This window comes from Aricia agestis, chromosome 5 (genome assembly GCF_905147365.1).
Source record: "Aricia agestis chromosome 5, ilAriAges1.1, whole genome shotgun sequence".
Lineage (NCBI taxonomy): Eukaryota > Metazoa > Arthropoda > Insecta > Lepidoptera > Lycaenidae > Aricia > Aricia agestis.
This window is the reverse complement of record NC_056410.1, coordinates 19,179,034-19,201,500: the sequence shown is the minus strand read 5'-3', so window position 1 is coordinate 19,201,500 and position 22,467 is coordinate 19,179,034. Positions and strand designations below refer to the sequence as shown.

The window sequence follows — 22,467 nt, the reverse complement described above, 5'->3', positions numbered from 1 at the left end:
CTGCTATTAAATTATCTGTTTAGTTAGTCCACTATTTATTTCAGGAAAATTTTAAATGAATGGAAATTTTCATTTACTTATAAGGATGGGTGGTCGATATTATAATTAATTAATTAATTAATTATTTCACAGAATTATATATAATATTTATGTCACTAAAAGTAACCGGTAGGTAAATATGGTGACATTATAAAAGGGTTGTATTAACGGTATATGTTTGTCCTCTTTATTAAATCTTAAAAGTACCCGTGATAACTGTTCTAATGGACTGTTGCTCGTAAAATTATTATTGTTGTGGACTTTACGGCGACCACCGTTGCCATTTTATATTTCATTTCACGCTCCACATATAATTTTATACTCGAATGTCATTACTGGGCCATTTATTCTATTTATTTTATGTCCAAGCCCTTTATAATGTCTAAAAATTAATTTTTGGAAATCCTAATAAACAGTATCTTTATAAACTTCTAACAAAAGAAACAAAGAAGATTGTTTAAATTGTTATTTATATTAATGTAAATAACAATTTGAACAATTGGTATATTTTTTAAGTGTCGTAATTATGGGTATCGACGCATGAAAGCCAAAGACTTCTATTTAAACTATTTTAAACTGATGATGAAAACGTATTGATTTTTTTTCAAGAATCAAATTTCAAAGTTCAGTTCTGCTCCGTTGCTTTTAAATGAGTGCAGGCGCTGAAAAAATGTATAAGTACCAAATTGTTGATTTCTGATTTATTAAAATCTACTACAAAATATTGGGAGTGCACTTGGTTTAATCTGTTAAGATTGGAAAGTATTGTTAAAAATGTGTTTATGAAGAAAAGTTTGATTCAAAGGTCGACGTTTGTCTTCCACCGCCTAAAAGTGCGAAAATTAAAAAAAATATTATAATATATCCGATGCCGGATTACGTCGAGGGTGGAGTCTAGTAAAATATAATGAGCTGAGTGCAAAGTAATTATCTTCAACTTTCTCCATTAAAACTGATACATGACTTCAGCCTCTACACGCGGATTCGTTTAATCCCAAACAAAGCTTAATTGAAAATAGATCCTTCGTATTACGAGTCTGTCGTCCAGTCTATGAGCCTTTGTAAATTGAACTAGCCGTAAATTGGTTTTGTTTTCTATTGCTTAAACTTTTTTATTAATTTAATTACTTTTTTAAGATGATTCCAGAGTGCTTAGTTAATAAAACTAGAGATCGCCCAATGGTCGAAATTCGACCTTAGTTTCAACGACATTAGGACTACTGCCGTACCTATATTTTGTAAAAAAATATTGACTTTATCACATAATTTTTTTTCAACTTTTGTCTCTGGGACTCAGCTGATCTCAGACTAGCCGTGTAAGCATTGTCTAATGGTATCTTAGATTCAATAAAAAAAACTAAAATCCATTTTCAATCTGTCAACTTGTTGTCAACAGACTTCAACCATAAATAAAAGAGTATAATTCGTATGTATAGGCTTGTCATTCAAAAATCTGTCATTTCTTATGTGTGTGTGTTGTAGTGTGTAATGTTTTATTTGTAAAAAAATGTATGATTTAAAAAGCATAATTTCAAAATAATATTAGCTCGATGCACTCCTTCACCTAAATAAATAATAAACTATAACTATGCAAAATTTCATGCACCTACCTTTCTTCATTTTTCGTAAAAAGGGTTCGTTCGCGTATTAATATTATGATTCAGTTCAGTCAAAATTGTATGGGTTTTAACTTTTGACAACGCATCGCTAGCGCTATGACACGCGATTAGAAAAGTGAATGCATTTTGATTAAGCTCTAGTTGACTAACAAATTGGTGACAATTAACAGAAGGTTTGAAATACCTGTCTCTCAAAAGACACAGACGTTTTAAAACCACGCGTAAAAACATTTTTGTGTCACACAAACTTTCACACTCGCAATGACATTGACAGACGTCAATTCCCAGGGCAAAATACCGCACATTTTCCCAGCGCCCCGTAGTAATTCTACATTTAAAACCGCTCCAAAACTTCGCAATTTGTCCTTGTACAATGTACAGGCTCCATAATGGCCTCACGTAATGAACGCGGTGCTAAGGTGCTATATTAGAGAGGCCAATTACGAGTGCTTTTACTACACTAAGTAGACTCAAAACTCCACTCGCTAATAGAATCATACCTGGATATTAAAGTTGAAACAACGTGTTTCGCTGTTGGAATTTTAGTTGAGTTTGTAGCGAAGTGTTAATCATCAGCATCAGCAGTTATAGTTGTAAAATTATTACGAACCGCTTCGAGAAAAGTATTGCACGGCTGTACCTTTGGTCGAAACTTGGCTGGGACACTGCCGTGCCCCAAGATTATTTGTAGTACAGCATTGTTCAGCTTCAGTTATAGACAACTGCATCTATCCATAGTATAATACAGTGTGTTTGTGTAAATACCGTTATCCTTGAAACCATCAAATGAGACCGTCAAAATGAACAAATTTTTCTAATTATACCCATACAGATGCTCAGATCGGCAATTTGTAATGAAATCGGATTTTTTTGAGTTCCCAGCATTGTTCTCATAGAAAAAGTTGTTCATTTTGACGGTCTCATTTGATGGTTTCAAGGATAACGGTGTTTACACAAACACACTGTATATCCAAAAAATATAACTCTGTATCATACTATATCTCGTTACGCTAAAGCCTAGCCGATTATAATGCGAAAAACTTTTTATATTTTTACCATTTCCGATGTTTTAATATTCTGTTATTTGACTTTGAATTTCTGTTTTTTTGATGTTTTGGTAACTTCACAAGCATAATGTAAAAATAATAATTGTAACGTTTGATAATATAATTATATCGTCCCTATATTTTTTTTGCAACAAACGCTCAATTTACTAGTGTGTATATAATAAGCACATGAATTACGACAATCGAAGTAAAATGCCATGAAAATGCGGCGTTTTCCTCAAGAAATAAATCAATTTTATCTGAGCCATATTGGAAAAATATGATATTTTGAAACCCATTTCGGATATCGTCTTGGTGCGGGTTCATTTTCCTTGAATTGCCTTTTCGTAAGTGTGAGTTATGGAGGTAAAATTATGTATACCTACTCCGTTCATAGTTGATTTACCAACACGTATCTCTTATGCCATCGGAATAGAGGTCATATTAGTGGTAAATTAAGTCTCAACATACACTTAAACCTCGACGCACCCCTATAAAAACACAATCGCTAATTTAATAATTTATTTGTGTTGACGTAACAGAAATTAAGACGTTAATCGTTGTGGGGTTTTGAATTTTTTATTTACATTTATCATGTATTTATTAATGTAGGTAAGTAAAGAAAGGAAATTTTGATGTTTAACGGACTTTTAAAAAATTGAGAGCATAATACCTAAGTAATACTAAGTATTTTATATTATACACTGCTACTTTCACATTAAGGTCTACATCATACACATACACAACCTAAAGTATAATTACTTTGTTTTATTACATGTGCCAATCTATTTTAGTACGATTAATATTATTGTAGACCAATAATATAAATCGTACTAAATTTACTACGCTTTTTCTGTTTTTTTCTAAATCAATTTAACCCCATGTTAGGGTGAAGCCAAACGAGCGTAATTTGCGAGTTGTTACTTGTGAGTCGCAGAATTTCGGTCGCGTAAATATCTTTTCATACAAATCGTGACTCACAAAATTACGCTCGTGTGAATCAAACAGGACTTTTGTATGAAACTGAATGCAGCAGAATTTCTGCCAGCCGAAATTCTGCGACTCACAACTCACAAATTACGTTAGTTTGGCTTCACCCTTACGTTGCTTTAACCAGATACTCGTATGTGCAAGTAGGCTGTAGGCTTATGTAAAATATCAACATTATAAAGCTATAACATTATTTCGGTGACCAACTGAAATTTTCTGAAAATCATAATTTAAATTTTAATACCTCGATCGTGGGAATCGTAGACACAGTAGATTTTCAATTGTTATGCGACAGCCGGCTACCGCTTGGTCAGTATTGTTATGTTAAAAATTAATTATTTATTTAAGGCCCTGTATTCCCAGAAACGGACGATTTTCAAGATTTAAAAGTGACAGGAGACATAATAGTACTTAATTTAAATTCTGAAAAAAAAATATGTGTTAGTTAATGATCTAACACAGTGGAACTTATATTCTGCAATTTTATAAAAACTATTAAATTGCAGGCGCAAAGGTTCGGCTGGTACGCTTTCAGTCACACACTTTGCGCCTGCAATTTTATAGTTTTTTGATCGTCGTTTTTTTATACATCAATTAAATCGAGTCAAAAAAACGAAACGCCTTAGACATATTCTTTGTCTTTAATTCAGTACAAAAATTATCTGAAAAATCCAAACAATTTGGACTTAGTATGGCAATTTCGTTAAAAGAAGAGGTAACTTTGTGATTTTTTTCTATCGAGAAAAGTTCATGTTCATGATATTGTGTAATGGAATGTAAATTCCACTGTGTTAGATCCTTAACTAACACATATATTTTTTTCAGAATTTAAATTAAGTAAGGTAAGAGCACTAATGGCAGACGCTTTAAGGAAACATAAAACATTTGAATGTTATAAAATATATATTTATGAAAATAAAGGATTGCTAACTTCTTCCATATCTTCAGTAACTCTTACAAAATAAAACTATAATAATTATTCTCTGACGAATCAATTAAAAAATATATTATTGGTCTTTTTGTAGACTTAGTCGTAACAACTAATAGATGACATCACAGAAAACGAACATGTGAAAATAAAGGATTGCTAACTTCTTCCATATCTTCAGTAACTCTTACAAAATAAAACTATTATAATTATTCTCTGACGAATCAATTAAAAAATATATTATTGGTCTTTTTGTAGACTTAGTCGTAACAACTAATAGATGACATCACAGAAAACGAACATCACTAATAGTAGACACCAATATGAACTAATAGTTGACATAGAACATTACATTACATTTTACATTTTTTCCATTATTAGGTATTTATTTGCCGTTTTTCAAAAGATTTCATTTACTTTATCATAGTAAATACATGCATCAGAAATATTATCCACGTTGTCTCCAGATTCTATCCAGTCTCCTTCCATGCTAAAACTATCTTTCCTTTTATTTTTATTTTTCATATACTTAAGTGTTTTTTCCAAGCAAATTTATTTTCAGTCTTTAGTCTCCATGCTTATATTGCCTCTTCTTCTTTCTCTTATTTTCTCACCTCTCCTTTTTCTTCTTTTTACTGCTAAAAAACTAAAGCAATCGATTTTTAGATCAGTACAAGGTCTAATATGTCAATTTTTAGGTACAGTAGTTCTAATTTGTTAGTTTGTTAATAGAATTATATTTTCAGAGAATAGTGGTGATATTTGCAGTAGAATAAACTACAAAATAACTTTAGTATGTATTGCAAAACTAAAAGATGAGATCCATGTCATCTATTACGTTTTTTACATTTTCAAGAACTAATAGTAGACACCCTTTATATTGTTAGGGAAAATGGATAAAAACAGCAACAGATAGCTTGAGAAGCTTATAAAATTTATAGTATTGAGAAAAAATTAGAGTAATTCTTATTTTTCTGGTATTTTAGGAGTAAGTGTCATCTATTAGTTCCGAGTCTACCATTAGTGCTTTTACCTTACTATATTTTTATGTCTCCTGTCACTTTTAAATCTTGAAAATCATGCGTTTCTGGGAATAGGGATTGCATGTTTAGCTGTGGATATTTTTGATCGATGGACACAATTATTATAATTTATGTATTTTTATATTAAAGCTGAATGATTAGCAGGAACAATTGACAACTACGAACTTGGAACACGTAATTACAAAATGTCAAAATATGTTTGGGCTCTGTAAGCACACAAATCTTTAGCTAACTATACTCATCTGCTGTCAATTATTATTCTTCCTGCCTTAGACTGGCCGTAGACGGACCGCAAGTTGCAGTCGGGACCGCTCTAGAGCGGTCGCGTTGAAATTTGCACCGACCGCTCAAGAACTGCTCGAGCGGTCCGTGTATTGCGGATACTATGAATGTAGTATGCTGATCGCCGTGTGGCGACCGCATTTTGCAGTCGGTTTCGACTGCAAGATGCGGTCCATCTATGGCTAGCCTTAGTCAAACGTACATTATTTCACTTCGATTGTCTTAAAACTCGTCCTCATCGTCTCTCTAATCTGTCCAACCACTAATTCAAACTGGGTGGACACGCGGTAATTCGCCTGGTATTTCCTGCACAGCTCCAGGAAAACTGGATGGAGATACTTTAGTACTGAGTGGTCAAGGGTAGGAAACAGGTGGTGGAGAGCGTGGTCGCCGAAGAGAGTTAGCACTGCGAAGGTGTTACCGTTGATGTCCTTGCGATCGAGCAGTGCCTCTATTTGGTGCTCGCCAAAATCTGGTGTCTCGCTTCTGTAAAGGATTGTGGCTCTTAATAATAATAATAATATCTATGGACGCTTCACACCACGTCAGTCTGGCCCCGTGGTAAGTAACTAAAGGACTTGTGTTACAGGTACCAGACAACGGAAATATATTTAATACTTTTATACTATACATATATTTAAGAATTTTATTATATGATACACATATTTAATACACATCCCACATGAGCGAGGAACTTTGAAAACTTTTTGTTCCTTCGGCGGGATTCGAACCCGCGACCCCCGGCTTGAGCTACCAACAGCCCATCAACTGAACCACAGAGGTCGTCGTCATTGGTATAGGCACGAAGCGGTATAGGTGTGTAGTGCCTAACTTCCCTTTTTAACTGGTTTGCTAGCAGCGGAAGGTTGATTTTTTTTAACATCGTAAAATCTTCTAACAATTAACGGGCTTAGCTGTTGATGATGAGTGTTGTCCTAGGCCTCATCATCATTATCATATCAGCCTATAGTCGTCCACTGCTGGACATAGGCCTCTCTCAATGAACGCCAAGATGACCGATCTCCTGCTACTCGCATCCAACATGGGCCTGCAACTAAGCGGAGATCGTCGTCCGTTGTACGTCGCCAGGTCCAGTTGGTGGTAGCGATCCGTAGCCCGGAGATTCTTAGCACCCCTCGCAGTGCCGTTACCATGGCCGCTACCGTGGCCAGGAATAGTACCGCTACCGGGAACTAGGGGCCATCTTTTTCTGGTGCGATTCATAAGAGGCAATTGCTCATAATTGCCACGCGGAGCACGCGGATTGGCAATCTGACAGGGGGTCAATGAATCAAACCATCAATGCTGCAGCCCATTGATGACCATGGATTTCTTCACTGACCCTATCGTTGATGGTTTTACCGCCATCCTTCGGTTGACTAACTGCGCTTGATGTTAGATCTATCCCACACTAATTATTGTGAGACAGAACTAGTACCATCAGGCGGGCGGTGGGGTCGTCACATCCCTACGCCTACGTCCTAGGCCTAGGGGATTTATATTTTTAGTATAGATTACCAAATCTTTTTTATTTCACTGATGATTCTGACGTATCTTCTTCCAGGTCGAAACTTTTCAATTGTCAAATTCACAATATGCAGGGTCTAACAAAAAGTATAATAATACTTTATGGTGTGTATAGGTGTTATATGGTGTCCGAGTTTGGTCGTTTTTCTTTTCTTTCACTCGAGCCACAGAGTTGACAAACAACCTTTCTTTGGGTCATTTTAAACAATTACATAATTCATAATATTATAAGCCGAATAAAGCTCTGCTCTGCGTGCGGGCCGCGCTGAAGTGAAGCGCACGCGCCCGTTCCCTTATCTCGCCCGGAATCCCGTCAAGCTGCCGCCTGCCGCCTGCCGCCTTTATCTAGCCGACACGGTGGCCTCTCACGTTATACTAAGCTGCAGTTGCTTTCAGTAGCCCCGAGACTGGACATTTCAATTACTACATGTTTTTAGTATGCTATTTTATTTTATCCATATTATTTATATATTAATATGTAATTACACTTCCACTACCGCACATATTTAATAGGTTATTATTATTATTATTATTTTTATTTTTTTACATTCTAAGAATATGAATTATTTATTACTGTAATTTTTTTATCTAGTTTATGTTATATATTATGCTGTGTGTTGTGTGTCTGTCAAACGCCTGGCAGTCACAAGGATCCACATAATACCAGGGATCGTGGTACAGTTATCCTGTACCAAGATCATTACCTGAGTAGAGTCCTATTCAACAACTTTTCGCACTGCACTGCCTTATACCGAAGCACTCAATCCGTGCCGCACCACAAAAATATTATGTACTTGTGTAAATTATTTGTAAAATTTTGTTTGTGTTAAAATTCGAATTAAGTGTTCTAATTTTTTTTTTTTTTACTGATAAGTATACCTATTATTTGGTTAGGCTTATAGTATGCATGTCTTTTTTTTTTTTTTCTTTCTCTGTCATTATTGTTGTGTGCTTTGTTCTATTGTAGTGTACTGTGAACTTTGTTGAATAAATGTTTATTATTATTATTATTATTATGTTTTTGTTAAATTTTCTTTTCTCCCTTGCGGGGTATACTGAAGTTGCGGGCTTGTGGCTAAACAACTTCAGGTGACTTATTTGTTAATTAGTATTAATAGATAAAAACTTCCGGACGATGCGGCATGTATTGAGAATGACTGCTTTTTGGAGAGTGATGAATGTGAGTGGATGTATGTTAAGTATTTTGAGGGATGTATGAAGTGTTTTAGGAATGACGCCAGTGGTTGAGATGATTATGGGTATAGTTTTGACTGTGTTAACTTGCCACTGTGATTTTATTTCTACTGTCAAGTCTGTGTATTTTGCTAATTTGGTTGTGTGCGTGGATGGGAGGTTATGAGTGTTAGGTATGGCGATGTCTATCAGGTAAACAGTTCTATTTCTTTTGTCATGGAGTGTTATATCAGGTCTGTTGTGATGAACGGTCTTGTCTGTAAGTATTGTCCTGTCCCAGTAAAGTTTGTAATCCGGTGAGTCTAATATGATTTGGGGAGTGTACTTGTAATATGGGGTCTTTTCTGTGATGAGGTTGTATTTGTGTGCGAGTATCTGGTGTATAATTGCTGCTACCTGGTCGTGTCTATGTTTGTAGTCTGTTTGGGTGATGGATGAGCAGGCGCCTGTGATATGTTGAATTGTTTCTGGTTGCTTGTGGCAGTGACGGCAATGGTCACTACCAATGTCACGGTCTCTTATTATGTGCTTTCTGTAATTTTTGGTGTCTATTACTTGGTCTTGGATTGCCAACATAAAACCTTCCGTTTCAGGAAACAGCTCTCCGTGTTTTAACCATGCGTTTGACGCTATTTTGTCTACGGCGTTATTGGTTAGATCCATGCGGTGCCTGCCATGTAAGGTTTTATTTGTCCATGCTTCGATTTTTTGTTGGTTTGTGTAGATATTTATTATTTTTGTGTTATCAGCGAGTGTAAGGGGTGTGTGAGTGTCAGTGTGGCAAATGGCCTGATGAAGATTTACTGTTTGGGCGCGATTGTAAAAGAATTTTCGGAGTAGTTCTATTTGTCTATTGTGTAAATTAACAATATCTATGAGTCCTCTTCCACCTTCGGCTTTGGGCAGAATTAACCGTTGGATACAAGCTCTTGGGTGATGTTTTCTGTGCTTGGTCATTGTGGTGTTTATTAATCTTTGCAGAGATTTAAGTTCCGTTTGGTTCCAGCGAATTACACCAAAGGAATATGTAAGTATGGGTATTGCGTATGTATTAATAGCTTTAATTGTGTTTTTAGAATTTAACTGTGTAACTAAAATTTTGTGTAGTCTGGCTCTAAACTTGTGTTTGAGTTGTTTTTTAATTTGTTTGTGGTGTAGCTGTTGTGACTGATAATATCCTAGGTTATTATTATTATTATTATTGTGTGTATGTAAGAAACATATACACCTACCTGCTATCATAGTTGGAGTTCACGGTTTTTTTTTATTTAGGAAATAAAGGGGCAAACGAGCAAACGGGTCACCTGATGGAAAGCAACTTCCGTCGCCCATGGACACTCGCAGCATCAAAAGAGCTGCAAGTGCGTTGCCAGCCTTTTTAGAGGGAATAGGGTAATAGGGGAGGGTAGGGAAGGGAATAGGGTAGGGGATTGGGCCTCCGGTAAACTCACTCACTCGGCGAAACATAGCGCAAGCCCTGTTTCACGCCGGTTTTCTGTAAGCACGTGGTATTTCTCCGGTCGAGCCGGTCCATTCGTGCCGAAGCATAGCTCTCCCACGTAAAGCGCTGCTACGCTGAAATTGTTATTTTTTAAACCTAAACTTAGTTTTGGCACATTCTGTATAAAGTAAATTAAACTACCTCGGTTGATCGCCATCTTTGATCGCGTCCGGGTGGTGATGCGCTGCGTTAACCCCAATCAGATAGAACAGCAAGCTCCCCGTACAATTGATCTGAGCCCACGTGGTCAACACGTGACCGACTGGGGCGGCGCTCGTGACCAACATCCACAGTGGCAGGAGAAACCCGATGGCATCGTGCCAGCGGTAATGCGCCCTCAAAAACCCTCCTCGGAGAAATACGCTGAGGAACCTGGAGGGTTAAATGGATGTGAAGTGGCGAATGTAGGTTAGTTTTTTATAGCGTTAAAACAAAAGCTATTTTGGTTGGTGCTTATTATTTTCTCTGTACTACGTTTTTTTCTGGGATTTAAAACTAGTGCCAAAATTCCCCCTGTGAATATTTAACAGCCGAAAAACTAAAAATTTTTATTCAAGTGAATTTTCCAACGTATTTGAAGGTATTTTTACACAAAGATGGCAACCTCATACGAGATATTCGCTGCGTCAATATTTTATCAGTAGAAATGTGTGGCCCCTAAATTTTTTTATTGATAATAATTTGTGTCGATCGTAATATATACAGTGTTACATTTGTACCACAAAATTTAGCATTCATAACCTTTAACTTACCTTTTAACAAAACTCATCAAGAAGAATAGCGGGAACCAGACAAACTCCGTTATGAATCCCAGTCTACCGTGTAAGGGCTTATCAGCCCTAGGGTTGAAGTACAAGAATGGTTCTAGGAAACTGATTTCGGCGTCCATCAACGTGTTGGTGTAGAGATGATGGGAGAGAACGTGGGATACTCGAAAATCTCTGAAAAAGTTCCTTTTTTTAATACATAAGGCTCAAATTTGTATAGTATTTTTCTTTGGACGTATTTGATAAGAATTCAGGATCCTAAACTCAAAACAAAAAACATGTATTCATGATCCTAAGCTCATTAACCTAAATTTAGGAATCTTTTGGGATCCTAAATTCAAGAACATACTATACTTACTAGTTACTACAATAACAAAATTCTGAACTTATCAGTTGTAGCATATAAATATAATAATAAAACGAACACTTATTTTATCGCATACTGGAGTTTACATACAAATAATATATCTATTTTGATTGTAACAGTGAGAAACCGATTTACTTATCTTATGTAAACAGTGAAACAGTATTTTCATAGTATTTTAGAACATGAAAATATTTTTTTTACCAAATACCTGTAACTCCACATGCTCAAGTTGAACAGATACATTCGCCAGTTAGTCCTTCGATGTATGTAGTTATGGCAGGCCACAGTCAGCAGTGCGAGACTGACGGACGCGACCACATACCAGATAACCCTAAACTGCTCGACGTAGCACGCCAGCATCGAACTACATAAAAGGGTCATAAATATCCCATCCGTTATTCTATCCGCGGTCCGGGACACGTCTTTGGGAATATTCTTCAGCTCCTCAAACACGGCCCTCTTTAGCGTCCTATAAAACCCGTCTTCTTTGAACGTGAAAGGGGAATTACGGGGTGTTTTTGCGTCGCGAATATAAAATTTATTGAGCATTTTTTCTGTCGTCGGATTTATGTGATGAGCTTCAAAGGCCTCCGTTATATCTGTTCCCTAAAGAAATACAAATAATCTCAATTGGAGGAAAATTATATGAAGCTTATAATAATCGTAACGTGTATTATCACTATAATGTTTCGCCGTATATTTTATTGATTGGTACTTTTTGTATATATAATGTTATATTTTGCTATGAGTATTATGATATTACTTTAATATGATAATAAATAATATAAGTATTATCAATTGTAAAAATAATGGATAGAAACTTTTGGATTTGATATGGATTTATGTAATAACGGCGAGTTCATGCAAAACATACGTGCATGAAATTATGTTAAAATAAACCACATCTCACAAAGAATTTCAGCCCTTTATTTACAAGGAATACCGTTTTTAAAAACCAAAAAATCTTTTTAATTGTAATGAAACGGAAGAAAACATTAAAACATCAAACACGCCTACTTACTTTGGTCAGCTCAAGCCACTCTTCCCCTCCTGGGTGTTTTTTCATAAAGGTCGTGAAGTCGTACAGTTTGTCGTGAACCCTCCACAGCCCTTCGGCCCCATCATCCAGGGCTTTACCTTTAAGCCACCGGATAGCGTCCTTGAGGAAATCATCCCTTAAGGACGGATACTTGAGTTGCGGAAAACTAACGTGACTTTTTTTCTCGTTAGCACGTTTCGTCGCTTGTTCTATCCAATCCTCTCGAGGTGGCATTTTAGGATTAAAAATTACACTTGTAGTAATCTATAGTACTAGTTCAATTCGACACAAGTCACAGAATGATCGTAAATGGGATAAACAAGTACTTAGCTTATGACCTATTTGTCTAGAAAGATCAATATTATTGCGTGATAATGAAATAGTTTACTACCTAATGACAATGATTATCATGCTAATAATAATACAGTGACAGTATAGAATTCGAACTATCTAAAAACCCCCTGTGTTTAAAGACGCAGAGGATAAATATAGATATCTATAGATAGTTCTAATACTGAGCTCTGGAGTATCCATACTTCTATCCTAGGCAATGTTTTTGATCATAAATGTAAACTCTACTCTTTATGACTGTCAAATTAGTATCAGCAAGTTTAGCTTTTTCTTCACTACTTCTTTCACTTGCTAACGTACCGTTCACCGACACTTCAAGTAAGGGTTCCGTACCCAAAGGGTAGCCTGCCTGCCTGCCTTTTTAACCCTTCGTGCGCGAGTCCGAGTCGCACTTGGCCGATTTTTTTATTTCTTAAAACTGAATTGTCAAGGAGACATAAAATTAACCGTACCGTCCTAAACAAATAATAATCCTTGCTTTTGACCTTAAACTTATTTGAATTTTATGAACATATTTTTTAAAACCCCACAATTATAAAGAAAAGTGTTATAAAAATTGTTCATTTCCTGGACAGCGTTGATCACCCAATGGTGTTTTGACTCTGAAAGCCAAGAGCGAGTGCCAACCGAAGTGGGGTTCAGTATTATGTAAATATAACGTATTAATAAAAATACTAAGTTCGAATATAAAATATTAAGTTATCTTTACTATATAATTTTTTAAATAAAGATAAGAATTCATATACCTAACATGAATTTTTTCCTACATTATTCATAATACTCCAACAACTTTATTTTCACGTACTTTCATTTGCCAGATTTATATTTCACTAGAGATCGCCCAATGGTCGAAATTCGACCTTAGTTTCAACGACATTAGGACTACTACCTATTTATTTTTCAACTCTTGTCTCTGGGACTCAGCTGATCTCAGACTGGCCGTGTACGCATTGTCTAATAGTATCTAAGATTCAATAAAAAAAAAAACTATAATCCATTTTCAATTCGTCACCTTGTTGTTGTTGACAACAAGGTGACGAATTGACTTGACTTCAACCATAATTATTTATGTCTTTTATAAGAGTATAATTCGTATGTACAGACTTGTCACTCAAAAATCTGTCATTTCTCATGTGTGTGTGTTGTAGTGTGTGTAATGTTTGATTTGTTAAAAAATGTATGATAAAAGCATAATTTCAAAATAATATTAGCTCGATGCACTCCTTCACCATATAAAGTATAACTGTGCAAAATTTCATTCACCTACGTTTCCCCATTTTTCGTAAAAAGGGTTACAAAGTTCGCGTATTAATATTATGATGATGATGATTTACCAGTTGTCTCCTTTACTGATATTATCGGTACATACTAAGTACATAGTATCCCATATTACTGTAGTAAGTATAAAATAACATAAGTAGGGTGAAGGATTGTTTGTAGAACCCTAAAAAGAAAAATGAATAAAAATCTTTTCCTGAAGACTTTTAATAATTAACACCCGGTTTTATTGTTATGCAAACAAGCCCCGGATTATGACCATAATTACCTCTTGTTGTAGCTGTGAAAAGAATTCAAATTCTTCCTCCTCCGTTCCTAAAAATTACAATAAAGACGTGTTAAAATTATTTTTCACAACTTTAGAATGAAATGAAATTGATGATGATGATGAAAAATGAGGTGTAAGCACTTGCACTACTGTGTTATACAATGTAATTTTATTAATAAAACACAATTTTAACCCTAGCGTGGGCGCGTTATTTCGTGAAACGTCCGTGGGCGCGTGGGGAGCATTTTGCCGCCCCTTTTCATTGGCTATTTTTAGGAGTTTATTTTAAGGATTTTTGTTTACAAAACATTTTAGAAAATTTAATATTTTAACTGACTTTTTTACTTTATCATAAATAATTTACCCTATAATACTGAAAATTGTAAGAAAAAATAACAAAATTATATGTTTTCTTAATCTGCAGGACATGTTTAATCCGAACAGTCTTCACTAAGGTATGAGCAATGTTCATTGCACAGCAACTTTAGGCATCTGTAACACCCTTTTTAGTGGGCATATTTTTTAAGATTATATTTTATTTTCAAAGAATAATAGGCGATCCATCTACCTTCTTGGAATATGATGCTAGGTCTACTAGTACAAAGATACTTCTAAATTCTAAAATAAAAATTGTTGTTACAATCATTCCACCATAAAATAAAGTCATAATTGCAATTTTTAAAAAAAATATGACAAAATTTTTACCTACCTCAGTGGACGCGCGCTGAGCAATTTGCCGCCTCGCGACACTTGATGGTAAGAACCTTAACTTTAACCCATCAATCCCCAAGCGGCAGCCGGCTGCCGCAAAACAATTATTGTGTCTGCGATACCCACGATGGAGGTACTACGTGGTCCCTCGTGCTCTGACTGCGTCCAGTTTTTCTGCTCGCCTTACTAACAAGAGTTGGGGCAGCTACTATAAAGCGCAAGACTAAAGAGCTACTGTTTTACGAATTATTAACGTTTTTTCAGCGCAGGTAGCAAAATGCTCATAGCGCGCCCACTCTAGGGTTAAGAAAAGGAAATTATAGGAATTAAAAAGGACCAATATGTGTAGGATTGTTAACATTAACGTAACAGTACACATTTCGTTGGTATATGCTCATACATAAAATATATATCTACGGTTAATAATAACAAGAGCCGGGGCCTCGTCCAGTATATTAATTGTCGCCGCTAACTTGATAACAATGTTACTCGATTATATAAAAGCGAATTCGAGTAAACCACAGCTTATTCGGTGCTCGAGATGACATAGTGCTATTGTGTACAATAAAAGAAAAATACAATAGTCGAATAAACACTCTATCTTAGTCGAAATGGCGCCGAAAGAAAGAGACTACTTAGAAATCGCTCACCAAAGGGCTATAGAGAAAAAGACTCACGTCAGCTTTCCCCAACTAAAATATCCTTCTCTGAGAGATGAGGGATTTAAAGACCCGGTGCAATGGCTAACAGGAAAAGCTATGGACGATGGTGCTGAAGGGCTATGGAGGGTCCACAATGGACTGTACGATTTAGAAAGCTTCATCGATAGACATCCAGGTGGGGCGGAATGGCTGGAGCTGACTAAGGTATTTCAGTGATTATATTTTATGTAATAGGTCATGAAAAAAAAACAACCATTCCAGTTAAAAGCTTTTATTATGCCGCTCATGGTGGAAACGTTCCATTAACTAAAAATCGTAATTTTTTTAACATTAACTAAAAATTTTTAATGAAAATAAAAGCTGAAAAACTGTAATCATAACTCAAGTTAATCGAACCTTACAGAGGCAACGAAATAGGAATTAGATTTTAGTGTATCAATACATTTTTGATACTCTATATTATATTTTTTATATATAACTTAATAGACATACGTAACATATAAGTCAAAATAAACACTTAACCTTCACCTATAACTTTCCTCATCGATACGGTAAAGTTGGTTGAATTTGTTTTCGATAAATTTTTAGTTTAAATCATATCGTATATATAAACAATAAACAAGGATAAGACAAATTAGTATTTCTCTCGTGACAGAAAAATAAAAACATGACTGCACCCAAAATCTTCCTGCTTAAAATTATGCTTTCTCATCTTTTTAATTTCACATTTTTTCCAGAACACAGACATTACCGAAGCATTTGAATCTCACCACATAGGGCATACCGCTGAAAAGATGCTCGAAAAATTCTACATAAGGGACGCAAAAACGCCAAGAAACTCACCATTTACTTTCAAAGAGGATGGTTTCTTCCGAACTTTAAAGAACGGTGTTCGAGAGGAACTGAAAAAAATAGGCAACAACGTTCCTAATCAATCCGACAGAATCATAGACGGTCTGTTCCTCACTCTTCTAATATCCTCGTCATTGTCATGCTGGTTGAGGAACTACTGGCTTGTGATGGCTTCGTACGTGGTTGCGTCAATGTCCATGGCCTGGGTGGTGGTTGCAGCACACAACTATATACATAGAAAGACGAATTGGAGGATGTACTTGTTCAATGTAGGACTATGGTCGTACAGGTAAGGTTGGACGTTAAAATTTATGCCACACGTTGCCAGTTGTGACGTGGGAGAGCCATGTTTCGGCACGAATGGGGCGGCTTGACCGGAGAAATACCACGGGCTCACAGAAAACCGACGTGAAACAGCGTTTGCGCTGTGTTTCGCCGAGTAAGTCAGTTTATCGGAGGCCCAATCCCCTCCCCTGTTCCGTTCCCTACACTCCCCTATTACCCTATTCCCTCTTAAAAGGCCGGCAATGCACCTGCGGCTATTCTGATGCTGCTAGTGTCCATTGGCAAAGGAAGTTGCTCTCCATTAGGCGACCCGTTTGCTCGTTTGCCCCCTTATTTAATACAATAATTGATACCACTATTACTAGGAGGAATACAAAATTTTGATACAATATCTAGTTAGGTAGAGAGCAGGGCTTGAATTTTATCTATTTTAGAATATAATTATTGTTTTCAAAGTTTGTAAATGTAATTTTCAGAAATATAATATTATCTAAAACCATAATGACCTCGTATTTGATGCGTTTAAATCTTAATATATATATTTCTTGTGTGCGTGTGTATGTGACTGAACTCCTCCTAAACGACTGGACCAATTTTGATGAAATTTTTTGTGTGTGTTCGTGGAGATTCGAGAATGGTTTAGATTTACAGTTTGGTCTACTGGAAAATGTTTTTTCAATTAATTTCTTATTTATAAGGAGTTGTTGATTTTGGAATGTTTACATTAGATCCGGCGGACGGCGCTATCATCGCATTCAATATTATTCTATTTCAATTTTAGTTTGTCCTGACAGATGGTGCTACGATTAATTTGAAAAAAATTTTGTTATTCAATTCATGTGCTGATTAAAATATTATATTATTTAGGCATCAGCTAAAAATGAAGTTTTCAAAATTCCACCCCTAAAGAAGGAATTAGGTAAAAATAGTATCAAAATTTGTATGTCCACGGGGAGGGCGGGAGAATCCTCATGGATTCCTTATTGGCCGGCCCATAAGGATATGTCCAACTTTACTGTGCTGTTACCCAGTAACCTACGGACTAAACTCCCTCCTGGTTACAACCTGCTGCTGTCAAATTATCCTACTCATATTATAAAGGCAAAAGTTTGTTTGGATGTATAGATGTATGGATGTATGGATGTGTGGATGTATGGATGTTTGTTACTCTTTCACGCAAAAACTAATGAACGGATCTTAATGAAACTTTACAATAATATAGCTTATACATCAGAATAACACATAGGCTACAATTTTAACCGACTTTCAAAATGGGGGAGGTGTTATGTTCGTTTTCTTATGTTCAACGATTACTCCGCCGTTTGTTAACCGATTTTCAAAATTTTTCATTTGGTATGTAGGGTATCATCCCAATTTGGTATTATATTCACAAAAGTGGTGATCTGATGAAGGATCCATAAGTAATCGAGGGAACTCCTCAAATTTTATGGGGAAACATGTGGTGACTTCGGTTTCGTGAGAAGTATTCTAAGCATATGCTACAAACAAGTAAGATTTTGCACCGAAGTACACCTGGTATACCGTGGTTCGGAAGGTGCTGAGAGATCTCCTGATTCTTCATAGATACAAGTTTGGGAGTTTCGGCGTTGTTTTAAGAACGGAAAGCATATGCTACTATGCAAATTACATTCATCATCATCATCACTACCATAATATTATACCATGCATCGTCCCATGATTATGAGCCTTTTCATAGACTTTAAGATCGAGGCTCGAGTTTGTCAAGCGATAATTTAAAAAAATCTATACTTAATATTATAATCCTGAAGAGTATGTTTGCTTGAATGCGCTAATCTCAGGAACTACAGGTCCGATTTAAAAACTTATTTCAGTGTTAGATATCGCATTTATCGAGTAAAGCTATAGGCTATATTATATTATATTATCACGCTAAGACTAATACGACCGAAAAAACTCAGGAAAATGTAGTAAAAACGGGGAAAAAATTAGAAAGGGTTTATCTCACGAACTACTGGAGCAATATTTGGCACTTATATAGAGTAGACCACGTGAAGGAGTACTTATAGCTATTTTTATTTGAAAATGTACGGTTCCTGTGAAATTCCTAATATACGCGGGCGAAGCCGCGCGGGACATCTAGTATAATATAATACTCTATAGGAAAATTAATTAAAGCCACGTAACGTCAACACATAAATGAATTTAGCTTAGTAAACCGCAAACCAAATTATAAATAATTTGATTAGGACTACAAACATCATGTTATAAACATTTTGATCTGTTATGAATCATAATTCATGAATAATCCAATATCATAATATTGACTTGCCTTTATCACTCATTAAACATCATGTTTCTGTAATTGAATTTCAGTACCACAAAATGATTATTTTGATTTCAATTTGTAATAAGAGTGCCTTAATTCTGTTTCATCATTATCATCATTTTCTGGTTTCAGAGATTTTAGAATATCGCACGCACTTTCTCATCATCTTTATCCGAATACCCTGATGGATCTGGAAGTGAGCGCTTTCGAGCCAATCATCCAGTGGAATCCTAGAGACAAGACGATGTTAGCGAAATGCGCTTTTATTATTGAACAACTCGCATTCCCATTTGTCTTCCCTATGAACTTTGTGAAGAAGTAAGTAAAAAATTGGTTGTTATAAGGCTACGAATGATAAAAACTATTATTATTCGTAGTTATAAGGCCTCAAAATCAGCGAGCAGTCGTCTTGTATGACGCGCGCCGCTCGCCGCACCGCTGCCTTCGAGGCCAGGCCATTTAGCCGAAACTTTTTCGTTTTCAAAATGTATGGAATTGACATAAACGTTCGTTAATACTCGTATGACGCTGACGTTCGACTCGTCTTATCTCAATTCCATATATTTTGATCAGCGATTCTATAAAGAAGCTATAAAGAAAAGATTTTGGCTCACCCCCGGTTCCATTTAATACACACGGCCAACATGCCGCTCCCGCACCGCTGCCGCCACCTGCCCGCTGATTTCGAGGCTGAGGTCTCAAAATTTAAGTATCGATTTAAATCATTAATTAAATATAGGAAAGTGTATAATTTTACTTGCTTCTTTTACAGATTTTTGTTGAATTTCGTTCGTAAGGACTTCTTTAAGAAGCATTACCGCTGGCATGAAGCTGTTGGCTTCCTCATTCCCCTCTGGATGTATATTTCCACTGGAGAGAGTTTCTACCACGTGTTGACATCGTGGTTGTGGATACTCTGTACGGCCAGTTTCATTTTCTTCACCATCGGCTCTAATGCTGCTCATCATCATCCAAAGATTTTCAAAGATGGCGACGAAGTACCGTGAGTATAATTTCAACTCTACAGTATTCCAAGGCTTTAAATGAATGTGTCAATGGGCGCTGCTGGTAAAGGAGAACTGTCAAAAATGAAGTTTTTGTATGATAGAAGCGTTAGTTCCTTTTCTCACCACGTTCATATAGAGTTGTCGAACTATACTATTAAAATAATAATCATAATAATAATATATACATATGGACGCTTCACACCGCGTGAGTCTGTGGTGTGTGGCGTGTTACGGGTACCAGACAACGGAAATATATTTAATACTAAAAAGTACTATACATTTATTTAAGATTTTTATTATATTATACACATATTTAATACACATTCATGACCCAGGAACTTTGAAAACTTTTTGTTCCGTCCAATAACCCACCAACTGAGCCCTCTGTGGCTCTCTGTCGTCAAAAATACACAATATTTTCTTATAATATTATGGAAATAATTTTATTTTGTAAAGTTGTTCTTAAAAATACAATTTTAACTAAATTTGATCATTTACTGTAATTGGTAGGCTTTAACATTTTTACACACAATATGCCAGCTACAAAAAGCTAACTATATTAACATGACGTCAACTATTTTCAGTGAAGAAACTATCGACTGGGGCATGCACGAACTTCAGGCTGTAATGGACCGTGTAGACATCAACGACAGTCACTTCAAAGTGATGACTTTCTTCGGTCATCACGCCTTACATCACCTCTTCCCCACTCTCGATCACGCGATACTGAAACAATTGTATCCGGTGTTTCTAGAAAATTGCGAAAAATTCAGAGCCAACTTCCGACAGACTTCGTCCTTCGATCTCTTTATTGGACAGATTCAAATGAGTGTAAAAACAAAGCCGACGCTCTTGAGCCAATAAATAAAAGCCGAGTTATAAAATGAATCCCGAGGAAAAAGTTTTATCGAGTGTTGTTACATTTCAACAGCAATTTGAAGACAATTTCATCTCGTTCATGTATATTGTTATTTGTTATTGAGTATTGTTTTAATAAATTTCAATACATATTTATGGTCCTTTATTATATTATGTATGGTCATTATCTGCTTTGTTCCCGCTAAACGTCGAAAGCGAGATAATTATTCTCCACTTACCACTGGAAATATCCCGCTAGATCGTCAACAGAGTAATAATACGTTTTCGGAAATAATTTATTGCCTCATCTCGCCGTCTAATGACAGGATCTTAAATGCATACAAATTATATAAATTGAGTACAGTGGCGGGCCGACGTCTCATTAGGGAGCTCCATCAGGATCGCAATTACCACGATCTACGAAGACCTATTAAATTGTGCCGTCTTGCTTATTACATTTACATTTTTTACTTAAAATGTACATTTAAATTGTCAGTTTTATATTTTACAAGATGCTTGTTGTCAACTTACGTTTTCTATTTATTACGAAAAGCTAGGACTGGCTTTAAAATTTTGCAGCAAGTAAGAAACCTTATAATTTTATGCTTGTCTAAGTAGCTCGTATGAACATTGCATTCTTCCTTTTTATCTACATCTATACTTACTATTATAAAGAGGAAAGATTCGTATTCTTAACCGACTTCAAAAAATGGAGGTTATCAATTCGGCGCGTATGTAAGTATGTAATTGTGTATAATATAATAATATGTTCGTAATTATGAATAAACTCAAAAACTACAAGGCCGATTTCAAAAATTCTTTCACCTTTGGATATGTAACTACATACGCCTTGAGTAACATTAATACAAAATATATTATATATGCGAAAGTGTGTCTCTCAGTCTGTCTATCTTTCTGCTTGTCTTTCTGTCTGTCTGTTACCTCTTGACGCCCAAACGGCTTAACGGATTTGACTAAAATTTTGTATAAATATACTTCGAGTCTTTCTTCTTCGAGAAAGCACATAGGATATTTTCTATCTCCAAAAAATTTACGGTTCCGGCGCGTCTTTATGACATCTATATATCTAATATGACAATAATAGAACAAAAGTACGCTCTACAATATAAAAGAACATCCATATGTACAAAAAAAAACTTTGTGTTACCATAATTTCCAACTGTTGTCGTTATGTCACAATAACTACTTTTTTACATTTTAAAAAATTATAGAAATATGGATCAAAATTTAAGACCATGTCATTCATACGTTTCTGTTTAAGCCCGGCCGCACATATCCGAATTTCTGATCAGTAAAATTCTGACGCCCCGCCGGAACGCACTTTGTTCATACATTTTGTTGTAGCCCCCGCATACTATCATAATAATTCTGACGTGTCGAAATGTATGTGCGTCCGAATTTTTCTGATCAGAAATTCAGATAATGTGCCCGACCAAGCTAAATCATAATCCAAATAAATCATATTAAATACTGTTTCAATTCAAATAGATTACTTTTTGAATTGTTCAAATCAGCAATTCCATT

The 22,467-nt window shown here is 35.7% G+C and overlaps 2 protein-coding genes across 2 annotated transcripts; one reads left to right on the top strand and one right to left on the bottom strand.

The window, feature by feature from the left end:
* Nucleotides 1-5,651: 5,651 nt before the first annotated feature.
* Nucleotides 5,652-12,653, bottom strand: LOC121726876 (cytochrome b5-related protein-like). The gene is made up of 5 exons (XM_042114507.1): nucleotides 12,325-12,653; nucleotides 11,512-11,909; nucleotides 10,922-11,110; nucleotides 10,311-10,541; nucleotides 5,652-6,433 (listed from the first exon to the last, which is right to left on the bottom strand). Exons 1-5 carry the CDS (start codon nucleotides 12,574-12,576, stop codon nucleotides 6,151-6,153), a joined length of 1,353 nt encoding a protein of 450 aa, XP_041970441.1. The 5' UTR covers nucleotides 12,577-12,653; the 3' UTR covers nucleotides 5,652-6,150.
* Nucleotides 12,654-15,458: 2,805 nt separating this feature from the next.
* LOC121726874 (cytochrome b5-related protein-like) lies at nucleotides 15,459-21,074 on the top strand. The gene is made up of 5 exons (XM_042114506.1): nucleotides 15,459-15,816; nucleotides 16,350-16,753; nucleotides 19,190-19,375; nucleotides 19,830-20,060; nucleotides 20,649-21,074. Exons 1-5 carry the CDS (start codon nucleotides 15,562-15,564, stop codon nucleotides 20,926-20,928), a joined length of 1,356 nt encoding a protein of 451 aa, XP_041970440.1. The 5' UTR covers nucleotides 15,459-15,561; the 3' UTR covers nucleotides 20,929-21,074.
* The last annotated feature ends 1,393 nt before the right edge of the window (nucleotides 21,075-22,467 follow it).

Bases quoted from the DNA above. Each gene is read 5' to 3' on its own strand.
- LOC121726876 (XM_042114507.1), bottom strand. From the start codon at position 12,576: ATGCCACCTCGAGAGGATTGGATAGAACAAGCGACGAAACGTGCTAAC. The intron at 11,111-11,511 runs GTATTTGGTAAA...GAACTTTTTCAG, and splicing joins TTGAGCATGTGGAGTTACAG to AGATTTTCGAGTATCCCACG. The intron at 10,542-10,921 runs GTAAGTTAAAGG...TTAACCCTCCAG, and splicing joins TTGATGAGTTTTGTTAAAAG to GTTCCTCAGCGTATTTCTCC.
- LOC121726874 (XM_042114506.1), top strand. From the start codon at position 15,562: ATGGCGCCGAAAGAAAGAGACTACTTAGAAATCGCTCACCAAAGGGCT. The intron at 19,376-19,829 runs GTAAGTAAAAAA...CTTCTTTTACAG, and splicing joins CCTATGAACTTTGTGAAGAA to ATTTTTGTTGAATTTCGTTC. The intron at 20,061-20,648 runs GTGAGTATAATT...AACTATTTTCAG, and splicing joins AAAGATGGCGACGAAGTACC to TGAAGAAACTATCGACTGGG.